The following is a 12,022-nucleotide window of genomic DNA, read 5'->3' as shown; positions in this document are numbered from 1 at the left end:
TTGTTCTGGTGTAATGATGAAAACAGCAGCGTCACATGACCACTTGCTCTCTGCTCCGCTGAGCTTCGCCGCCTGCAGCCAACCAGGCGCTGCAGCAGGCAGCCGGCGCTTCGGCGTCGGACTCAAGGACGAGTGACATTTGATGGACACGCCGACTGCTGCGAGGTCAAAGCCGTGACCTCTGCTCTGCCCGTCCATCCGTCACAGCAGTAACTCATCGGGGCTGAGCTCGGCTGCTTAAAGCCCCTCGGTGGTTTGGCTGCTGGCGTCAGTGCAGGACGTCAGTGCCGTCCAAAGCGCTGATTAATCGCCGCGGCGGCTAAGCTGTTTACATGTTTCTGTAATAGGACGCTCGCCTGATAATCTAACTGGCTAATGACGTGTCGGCGTTGTGAGCGATCGAAATGATTAAGAGGAAAATTACAGAGCGGCTGCACAGCAAAAGAGCAGAACCAACAGGATCCGGGTGTTTGGGTTTCCTCTGAAGTACTGGAGGTCCATCATGGAGCTCAGCTCACTTGCAGAAAGAACGCTCACCTGTAGTGTCGCTTTAGTCCGACTCATCCAGTAGAAACTAACAGTCTGGCTGCATGTGATTAGCAGCAGAACAAACACCAGGCGTGTTTCTGTGAACCAATCACAGCCGTCTGAGGTGAACCTAAGGATGTGAGTCCAGTGTTCCCTCAAATAGTGACGGTGGAGTTATTCTGGTAGAACATTTGTATGCAGGAGACCAGCCTTATGACCTCAATCCTGCTTTTCATGCTTACCTGCATCGTACGTTCTGTGAGTCACATTAGTGTCACAAAACCAAAGTATCACTTTGTTATGATACCGGCCTAATCCCAGTCATTTCATATGTAGTCTCTGCTGATACAGAGTCCCAGTCTGACACCAGTAGCCTCCCAACACACATTTTACGTGTCGTAGATCGGGTGCAGTACCTGGTTGTTCCACCAGGTGGAGTCTCTCACTATTTAATCCTATGGAGACCAGAGGAGGCGTCACTCAGACTACAGCTCATGGTGGCAGCAGAGAGCATTGTGGGAGTTTAGCAGCAACGGGACCATGACAGAGACTCTGTGGAGGTTGATGACCTCTGACTAGTCAGTAGCTGATCAGTAATGCTCCAGATTACAAAGAAAACTATTCGAAATTAGCATCTCTAGCATCCTATCATTTAAAATTGTGTTTTCCCTGTGTGGTCGCAAACATAAAGGAATGTCTGTGGACTCACCCTGACTACATACAACCCGCCGTCGTCGTCGAACCGGGAGGGTCTTAGCGAATGCTGCTAACGGTTAGCGGCAATTATGGTAGCGAATAGCAACATTAGCAGTGAAGTTGACGGTAGTGAAACTCCGTCAGCGCTTGTTGTTAAATATTTTACGTACCTTCGAAAACAACGTATCGGCCCAATTTGCAGCGTAATTTTTTCAGGCAGCAGCGGGACGCCGGAGAGAACCCTGTATGCAATTATTATTATTATGATTATTATGATTATTATTATTATTATTATTGTTGTTGTTGTTGTTGTTGTTGTTGTTGTTGTTGGCTAAAACAACAACGTCAGAAAACGTCCACTACGCTATTAGTTAATTGATGAAGCTGCTGAATACTGATTAGAAAACTGTTTAAACTTAGCATCCCTCGTGTCCTGCCATAACTCCTGCTCTGCCCGTATACCTGTGTGATGGTGGACGTAAACAACGGATTGTCTGTGGCCTCGACCCGACTCCTGGCTGTCAGAGAGACATATTCTGCTTTGTGGATAATCTGTGGAGGCAGGAGGACTCACATCTGCAGGAGCGTCTGGTGTTTTGTCACCATGAAAGCGAGAAGCAGCAGCCGCATTACAGTCAGCCCTTGTTGTTGTTTTCAGGCTGCTGACAGCAGCGACAGAATGGATGTGAGTTCGCTCGCAGCAGGAATCATTTATAAAAAAAAAAGAAGCACCAAACACAGGTTGGATGCGGCTCGCTGAAGATCCGGGAGGATCTGAGGGCCCAGTGTGTTTTTCCCATTAACACTGAGAGGATATTTGTTCCCTGTTTCTGCCTCACTTGGCTGTTTCGTTCCTCCCCCACATCGCCTTTCCTCGTCCATCCATCAGCTGCAGTTAGCCGCTCGTTCAGCCTGCAGTCAGAACTCAGGGTTAAATACAGCAGCCGGGTTTGATGGGTGTCGCTGTGAGGACGCTAGCTCAACCAAACGCATTACTGCTGTTGTAATTAAACCGCTAATAGGAAACATGTTCTGTTTCCTGAGAGAGCTTCGTTTCCAAACACTGACAGACGCTGAATCACGTAAATAACTTCATTCAAAAGTCAGAACCGCTCGCCGTGCAGCTGTGAGCATCCCAGTTCAGATTCACCCCAGGATGTGTGGGGCAGCAACAGATGATCAACATTGACTCAGATCATTGATCGGTTTAGTTGCCTTCGACTGTAATCGTCGATTACCTGGTGACGTCGCCATGTGCTGACTCTGGATACTCACTAGAGTGAACCGAGGCGCTGCCTGATGTGATTACATAAACGTATCGACCACCTTCTCGCGGTCTGTGGACATACAGGCCGAGTTTACTGCTGACATCAGCACAGGAGAAACTGGAGGAACACTGAAGAAACAGCCAACTGTAAGTCAGGATGTCCAAATCTAAGTTTTATTTGCCCCTAAAGACCCCGTCTGATACCATTTTCTAAGATAAGGACATTAAAGTTGTTCAAATCAATCTGATGTATATATTTGGTGATGGAAAAGTGTCAGAGGTTACGTTGTTCTGAGGCTCCACAAGGTCCAGCAGACAGACAAAACCTGTATTCATAGATCAGCTGCAGTACCTGGTTGTTCCACCAGGTGGAGCCTCTCACTGCTTAATCCTGTAGAGACCAGAGGAGGCATCACTCAGACCACAGTTCACATTGGCATCGAGCCAGCCAGAGCATTGTGGGAGTTTAGCTAGCAAGTGTCAGCATGTTTTGGACAAGTTTGGAATCATTTGGGACGATTCCTAATTAATTTTGTACAAGTTTAAAGTCGTTTCAGACAAAACTTTTGTCATTTTCAGCCTCTTTTTTTGTGGGCAAATCAATTCCAAGAAAATATGAACAAGTTTTGAGGATTTTAGGCCAATTTTGAGTCATTTTGGAGAAGCGTCAAGATGTTTCGAGTTTACCTGCAGTACCTGGTTGTTCCACTAGGTGGAGCCTCTAACGGGACCATGACAAAGATTAATGTGATGATTAATGACTTCAGACTAAAGCTCACGAGTTTCTGACGACAACTCACCTAAACACACAAGTATCACCAAACACGTTTAAAACAACTTTGAGCTAAATTTTAAAAGCTGATCATAATCGTGTGCGATCCGTAATCCGAACACCTGATTGTTTTTCTCGATGTTATAGATTCATCAACCTTAAAAATACTCTAATTAGCAAGTGAGAGCGTCGCAGTTCGACTAAACAGAAGGAAAGAAGAGGAAATGTTAAATATCTGTGAAACCTCTGGATGGATCCAAGCTGCAGAGAAGCTTTAATGATTCCAGCGTTGGGGTGAAACGTGACTCATAAACCTCCGACCAGGTGACATTAAAGCTCCATGTCCCAGTTTCTGCGGCTCTGACAGCAGAAACCTGCAGGACGTCACGGCGGTGTTCACTTAGCGCTTCCTCTCATCGGCCTCTTTATGGACGAGGACGCGAGGAGGTCATCTGAAGCTCTGACGAGATAATCAACACCTCCGCGGGCGCCGCCGTCGCCTTCAAGACGGAGAGCAGCGGCGGCTTCGTGCTCCCGTTAGCGTGATTTTAGCGTGTTTGGACGCACATGAGAGGACAACAAAGGCACACGAGCAGAGCAGCTTAAGACCCGGAGCATGCGACTGTGCGATATGTTTGTTTGTGCGGCGGTCTCAGGGCCAAGCAGAGCAGCTTAATGACATCCTATAGCTCACAGTCAGGGCTTTAACAACAGCCCTCCGCCTCGCTCTCCTTCAGTAAACCTCCCAAATTACAAGGGCAGCAGGGAATCGCCCAAAAATAGCCGTCGCCCCGTCCTCTTCCTCCTCCCGCTTCCACTCAGCGCCTCTTACATAAAGCCGCTCAGAGGCCCGAAGACTTCAAACAAAGCGGGAACGCCGGAGATCGCTTGGCCGCCGCAGAGATCCTGCGTGTTCACGTCGGCTTTTATCCGCATCAGCTGATTTCTGTTTCTTTTTAAATCTCGAGGAATGTTTGAGGGCATCGGTTCCAGAGAGACGATGAAAACAGAGAAACAGATTTCAAATGACCTGCAGCAGAAAAAAAAAAGGAGATTTCCCAGTTTTGGTGTGAACTTGAATGAGTTAAATTATGATTTTAGAGGCAGTTTAAAGGAATCTGAGTCATTTTTACATTCAGCGCCTTGTAAATAAAACCCGTCTGATGTTCCTACTACAGACTGTTTGGTACAAGAAGCAGAATAACCCTCAAAACTACATGAACTGAATCCAGACGTGTTGCTGTAGAGCAGTGGTTCTCAAACTGGGGGTCGGGACCCTTATGGGGGTCCTACGATCATTTCAGGGGGTCGCCAGATCTTTGTAAAAAAGACAAATAAAAAAGTAAAGCCTACATTTATCAAATAAATGTGCATCAGGGCTGTCAGAATTAAAGGTGTATACTTCTTCCTACTCCTTTTTTGAACTTGTTAATATTATGATTTGATTATGTGATATTATTATTATTCTTTTTTAATGCTTTTTAAAATTATTTTCATTGGTTTTTATATTTTTTCTCTTTCATTTGTTCAAAATAAATTCATTCAACAGAAAGTTAACACGTTAATGTAAAGAGATGAATCATCTTTAACGCATTAATGCACAAACAGAAAGTTATTACTCATGATATATTAAAAATTCAATTTGATGGGTCACGAACACAGACTGATGTTGTCTTGGGGGTCGTGGCCCAAAACGTTTGAGAACCAGCAGCTGTAGATGATGCACAAGAAGCGGACGAAGGAAAAACAGCTGTTTCTGTAAGAACACCAAATTCTCCGTCATCCTTTGCAGACCAGTTTGTCCACATGGAACGAAAATGTGAGTTTTTGATCCAGAAAGACGCCCAGATATTTGAACTTTTGTTTGATTTACGATCAGTTTGAGATCCGACATTTTAAATCCACAAAAACACAACGAGAACCAAAACAAACCGAGTGAGGAAGACATGCCCTCGACTAAAACGTCCGCCTTAGTCGAACAAATGATGAGACAGAAGCTGTAATTAATTATAAAGAAACAGTCGATCATAAAACAGAAGCTCGATTTTTCTAGTGTTTAAATTTCTCCACGTTTAAAAAGCTCCACACGTAGAAAACAGTCTGAGTAGATGAAACAAATCTCACTCGAGTTAATGTGACACCAGAACGTTTTATTTTCATATTTTTTTCAGTTACCTTGGACTGTCGTTGCATGAGGCGTTTAGGGAACATCGGTAAATAGTGGCGTTGCTCCGTAAGCAGGCATTACGAAGTTTGTAAACTCATATTCTGGTACCAGACGATTACAATCTTTACGTCTACGTCTTTATGTTGACGCCTCCTGGAACGTTTTGTCACCAGTTCTCTACCAACCGTAGAAAAACAGTCGTTTCCGCTCTGGTGCAGCATCAGCGTATTCAAACTGTGCATTATGAATATTTAGTGGATTTAGAAGAAGCTGCAGCGTCCATTGTTTCCACGTATAGCCTGACCCCTGGTGGTTCCTCATTCAGGCTCAACATCTTGGATTTCTGCATTCACAAAAACCACATCAGCAGCACTTTCTTGTTGATTTTTCATCTCTACTGGTTTTATTTTTTTGCACTCTTCCTTGTGCTGCTGCAGCTCTTGGACCTCCCCGCTGTGGGACTGATGAAGGCTCCTCTGGTCTCGTAGCATGCTAGCAGGGTTAGCCTCTAAAGCTGCAGGCGCCGCGGGACTCTTATGAATCTTTTACCATGTTTACACATTTAAAGTTTTGCAGCCGGAACGTCTCTGCTCGGATCGTCGGTCGACCTGCTGCCGTTTATCCAGGATGAGACGCTTTTGTTGTCGTCGTGTCCGTCGGTGGCGTTAACATCATAAAACGTCAACATTTTTGTCTTTGTTTTTTGTCGTGTTTTAGATCCGTTCAAGCTGTTTTATCTGGACAGTGACATCTACTTTATCCTTTTATACGTTTCTGATTTTAACATTTCTTGATGTTTGAGAGTGACGTCCAGTCAGACTCGGCTGAATGTTCAACACTTCCGTAAACACCGCGACCTTCACGCCGGCGTCGTACCAAACGGTGAATCCGGCTTCTCGCTGTGCAGCAGACGGAGGGAACACCAACTCTGACGGACCTTCAGGGAGGCTCGATGTTCATTCCTCTCAAACAGTCGTGACCTGGCTGTTGTCTGCCGTCACTCCGGCTCCCCTCGGCGTCATTACAGATACCAGACCCAAATTATCTCAGGCCTTCCCAGAATAACCGGCCGGTCGGATGACTGCCGGGAAAGAAGCGTTGGAGAGACGAAGATAAAGAGTCCAAAAAAATCTGATGGTCTGAAAAGAGGAACATGTGGGTCATGAGGAGATAAGACTTAAAGGTCTGACTCTGACTCTTGTGTCGACGAAACAAAAACAAGTTGTCTGGGATTCGCAAATTTGCTAATTTAGGAAAAATGCATTTTTTGATAAGCGCCCCCTAGTGGTCGGATGCTGCACAACAGTTCAGTAAAAAGCAGCTGGTAGAAGCTCAAGAAGCTTTTGGGGTTCTTTACTGCCTGTCTGATTAAATATACAGATTGATGTATAGCTAGTCGTAGCTTTTGCTCTTCTTGTGAGGTTTATGGAGAGTTTTTTTTAGATGTTTTAGAGTATTTAGAGATGTTTTATTTGTGCTTCTATTTCTGTTGAATTCAGTGTTGATTGGAAATGAAGTGTGTTGTTTGGGGTTTATTCTAGTTTTTAGCTGTTTTAAAGCCAACCTGCCCGTTCACATGGAGGAACAATACGACAGCTCGTAATAACTTGTAAAAACAGAATTGTGAGAAATCCTTGAGGAGCCGCTGCAGCAGAAGTTTTTAAACGCCTGAACTGTTTCGTCGGGTTCCCCTTTGGACTCTCTACTATATTATCATCATTATTATCGCAGAATAACTTTTATAACCTCCTAAAAATATCAGACAGTGTCAATGTGTTCCTAAATAATCCGTATTTCTCGTTTACAGACGCATGTCGGGAGTCATTGGCTCACAGTTCTGTCAAAACGTAAAACCAGCCTCTGAAACATGCGTTAATATCGACTGGACTGTTCAAGAAGGGAATGAAAAAAACGTTTTAGAAATAAAATAAATTCATTATTTAATTGGTAGACGTTCTTCTCTGAACTAAAAGGAACGTTCTTTGAGCTTCTACTAATTCTAAAACCTTTTTTCTTTTCTGTTCTTGATCATGTTTCACCTTCATCCATCCAAGAGGCTTTCAGACGCTTTCACATTTTTCTGAATTGTATAAATTAGATGCCGACCAACAACTGAAGCCGAGAAAGACGCTGCAACGAAGGAACGATACTGAAACAAAGATCCTCCTTTACAAGAAACTGAAGCATTTGAGACCATTTATATCCGTCCCGGTTTCTGGCGAAGACGTTTCAAACGAATCAGTCCGTCTGATTCTTGACGTTTTTTGTTTTTTTTTTTAAACCTGAAATCCACAAAATCTGGTTTTTGTTTGTTTTGATCGCAAGAAAAAAGTGCAACAAGTTGAAATGAATCACATCACTCTGGAAGTTTCGCTCCATTATCGTGTCTAATATTTAAAAAAAACTGAATAAACTGTAAATAAATGATGAAGTTATTTAATATTAAGTCCCGTAATGTGAGAAATTACAAACTAATGAGCCGAGCTGAGCGCTAATTAGCCGTCCGTGTGCTGAGTTCCCCTCACGGGGATCAGAACCAACATATACTGTTGCTTTTATTGTTTAATTGGATTAAATTTACAGGCTGTCTGAGATTATTCCTCATTACCTCCGCTGTCACCTCCTCCTAGAACACGTAAATCCTGTAAATACGCAGGACCTGCTCTGTTTTTAGCATCGCTTTAAAGAGCCGAGAAAGAAATCACAAGCAAATATGCCGTTAAAACTGTTTGTTTGGTCTGAATCCTCGTTCATTATATCAAACTATGTGATCTTCTCCTGATGATATGAATCCAAACGTTGCCTCTTTGAGCTCTTTTCTTGTCATTCATGGTCAGTTATTCTTTACTGAGAACTTCGGCCTTCTGTACACAAACACAGGGTGAATAATGCGCCAGTATATCATCAGGTTTTTTTTAAATTTAGCTCCACATGCAGCCTTGACAGCGGTGAGACGTTTCAGCCTCATGGCAGCTCGACAACACATATCTGCCTTCATAAAAAAAAAGCTAATGAGACGTATTTACCGTGCGAGCTGACAGGAAGGTAAGGCAGCGGTGATCCGTCTATTGTTACCTCCTGCATGACTGACGCCCAGTTTAGACCTTCGCTGAGCAGATGAGTCAGAGTTCAGCACCTGTTGCTGCCTCGTCTTCCCACCAGAAAAAAAACAAGATGGAGGCTGGAACATAAACATAGAAACAGCGAGGAGGCTGCAGGAAAATCAGCAAAATATACGTTTCATTCTGTCTCAAAACATCCGGGTTCCTTCTGCTCGACCAGCTCTGATTTACTTGAAACTTTATCATAATAAACTCTGACTATTTAAAATGCTACCTGGGACATTTTAGCTTCAAATGTTTAATACTTTCTGAGAAAACTTTATGTAAAAATCCTCACACATAGATACAGAACAGAAGAGGCCCCAGGATGGAGCCTTGGGGAACTCCACAGGTCATTTTTCTACATTATCGGTCAAGCAGATAGAATAATTCACATGAGTAGTTCACATTGATGAAAAAAGAAACAAAAAAAGTGTAATCTGAAAACGAAAAATATCCCCACAATAAAAACAGACTTTAATATTTGAAGAAGCTTTTTAAACTCTACTTTGATCAGACTGTCCAACTATATTTTTATTGTGGTTTAACTTGCCAACCTGCTCAACTGAAATAGTTTTTCCATCTTTGTGACCAAGTATCTCATCTTAAGTATTCTACATGTTTAGTTTTGACCTTCAGCTACACGTGGTTCAGAAAATATCACTAGTTTACAGCTGCGTCATCAGATTTTTTGTTCATTTGTGCTCTAAGACGGGGCTTTTCATGACGGCTTCAGCTTTTTGTCATATTTCAACTCACCCATAATCAGTTTGTTTGATCTACATGTCCAATATTACTCCTCGCAGCTGATTGGCTCCATCATCGGTCGCCAGGGAACCAAGATCAACGAGATCCGGCAGGTGTCGGGGGCTCAGATCAAGATTGGCAGTCAGATCGACAGCACCAGCGACCGCCACGTCACCATCACGGGAACGCCGATCGCCATCAACCTGGCCCAGTACCTGATCACCACCTGGTGAGTCTCCACAGCAAACACGACGTCCAGTTACTGGTAGTTAGTGGTAGTTACTGCTAATTACTGCTAGTTAGTGTTAGTTACTGATAGTTACTGCTAGTTAGTGGTAGTAACTGCTAGTTCAGGGCTTCTACAGCTGAAGATGAGTCCGGTTTGAAGGTCTTAATGAAGGTGAAACTTAACAATAACCAAGAGTAAACCCAAAAACAGCATAGATTACTTGGAGCTATGGAACAAATGTGTTGTTTCGAGCTGATCTGAGATGTTCTGGCTGATCCAAACTTCCTAATTTAGGGGTTTTATTGTCAGAACTTTCGGGTGGTTTCGGTGGAATAAGTCTCCTGCTGCCTGATTGGTTCTTGTGTCATTATGGAAACCAGAGGAGCTCTGCTAGACGTACAAGAACAGCCTAAACGTTGAAGGTCTGTTGCTGCTTGTTCTGATGTCACAGATGTGGTGGAGATCAGGGAAGAACCGAACAGAACCGGGAGATGCCTGGTGTCTGTTGGCGGGCCGGCTTTGAAATTTGCTAGAAAAAGTTTGTGGAAACGGCAAATTTAAGAAAAAACGTCCAAAGTTTTATTTAAACATTTGGACGCTCACTTAAGATGATGTTTGGCTTTTTTCTAAAACGAGCTTTACGGGATAAAGAAAGATTTCCTGAATACGTAGCGAATGTTTAAGCCACCGGACTCGTTAGCCGTTTCTGGACAGCGTTAAAAATGGCCGACACCAGCTGACATGAACAAATGATTCCAACTTTAATGATTGAAATCGATTCCTTCTCCCAGATTTCGTCTTGTAGATACACAACCATTCTGGTTATCAAACATCTGGTTTGGTTTCCGACGTCTTCCACTCTGTTTACGGCCGCGTAGCCGACAGCGCCATCTTCTGACGACATGACGAGTTCATTCAGTTCTGTTAAACACAGAACTGACTTTAAACGTTCCTCCTCTACCAGCACTTTCAGAACCATCTCAGATATCTCCATGGTTCCCTGTTGGTCGGTCGGGTTCTGGTGCAAACGCTTCATTTATTCTCCCCAATTTTCTGGAATAAAACTTGGAAGAAACTGATTTTGATGAGATAATTTTGAGTTTGGTTTCATTTTCCTGACGTTCTACATTCAAGGACTGTCGGAAAGTTGGAAATCTGATTGTTCTTTCTATTCTACGGTTTCCAGATGGTCTCTAAATGATGGTATTTTTAACTTTTCTTTTTTTTATTTCAAAAGACCCGTCGGCAAAATTCTGGGTTCAGAGGTTTAAAACTTTATTTTTAGATGAAAGAATCAAACGTCTTTTTAAGACTTGGTTAGGATCCCTGTGGTTTTCTGTTTTCAGACAAGACAGAAATGTTGTTTGGTTGCTGTTTTCTTTTAGCAAAACTGTGTTCCACCTAAAATCATCCCCTTCAGTCGTTCACAGCGTTACGATGTCGGACGGCTGCAGCTTGTCGAGCAGCTCTTCAGTCACACAGCAGAATAATCCATAAATGACCTCGTTGTTTTCGTGTGTCGTTCCACTTTATCAGCAGGTGTTCAGGTTGTGCTGCAGGTGAAAACTGACGAGCCTCAAATCAGAACCAAAGCACTTGACTAAATGTCCGGTTACAGTCCGGCGCCGGTTAAGTGGAGCATCATTACGGCTCGAGTGGACTCGTTTGCATTCAGGAAATATCTCTGTGCAGGATTTTGTTCGGTCGAAACAGCATCACACAAGAGTCGCTGCACGACAAAAAAGAAATTAACAGCGAGGACGAACCTCCTCGCTGCCATTTAATCAGACATCCGACGCCGCAGACGTGCGCTCCTCGCTGCCAGGCTGCTTTAATGCCACTCGCAGCAGCGTGAATATGCAAATTCGTGATTGGACTCTGGATGAAATTGATATTTCACTTAGCGCCCGTCCGGCCGCTGACAGCAGAATCCCGCTCAGACGTGCATGTAAATGTGGACGGACAGAACACACACGAGCTTTAATGCGGCGCCGCTCGCTCTGAAATGTCGGGTCGAGGAGGTGAAACGAACCGGACGGAGCCGGCGTTTCCTCCTGGATGTTTTTAATCAGTTACAGACAAAGACGACTCCGGCAGAGATTATTACGTCTCGCTCACCTGCCGACCACAGAACTGCAGCTCTGGGCTTTAATGGACGTTTAGCGGGCCGACGTTCTGCCACAAACCGAGTGGAGTTTAGTTTGTTTGTTTGTGACCGAGGACTGCATTTAGTTCATCCCTAAACTAGAAGTCAGGTTTATTTATGCAGCACATTTTAACCCTCTGAACCCTAAAAAACACCTTCTGAAAAGCACGTTAACGTTCAAAATGTCCATAATGACGCCCTTTACCATCCAGAGACTGTAAAAACAGAAAGAGTCAGACCTGGTGACGAGTTCAAGGACCGTTGTAAAGTTGGAATCTTCTAACTACTCGTCTGATCTGTTCCAGAAAACAGAAACAAATCCATCAAAAAAATAAAGCATTTGCACCAGAATCTGTTAAAAAACATATT

General features: G+C 43.8%; 1 protein-coding gene across 1 annotated transcript in view; it reads left to right on the top strand.

Annotated features, from left to right (window-relative positions):
• LOC103369353 (poly(rC)-binding protein 4-like) overlaps positions 1 to 12,022 on the top strand; it is a 43,325-nt gene that overhangs the window by 26,827 nt on the left and 4,476 nt on the right. The window contains exon 8 of the mRNA XM_008298045.1: positions 9,338 to 9,507. Within this exon, the coding sequence (XP_008296267.1) occupies positions 9,338 to 9,507 (170 nt within the window). The remainder of the gene's footprint in view (positions 1 to 9,337; positions 9,508 to 12,022) is intronic.

This window comes from Stegastes partitus, unplaced genomic scaffold (assembly GCF_000690725.1).
Source record: "Stegastes partitus isolate 25-593 unplaced genomic scaffold, Stegastes_partitus-1.0.2 Scaffold1275, whole genome shotgun sequence".
Classification (NCBI taxonomy): domain Eukaryota; kingdom Metazoa; phylum Chordata; class Actinopteri; family Pomacentridae; genus Stegastes; species Stegastes partitus.
This window is presented reverse-complemented; position numbering and strand designations above follow the sequence as displayed.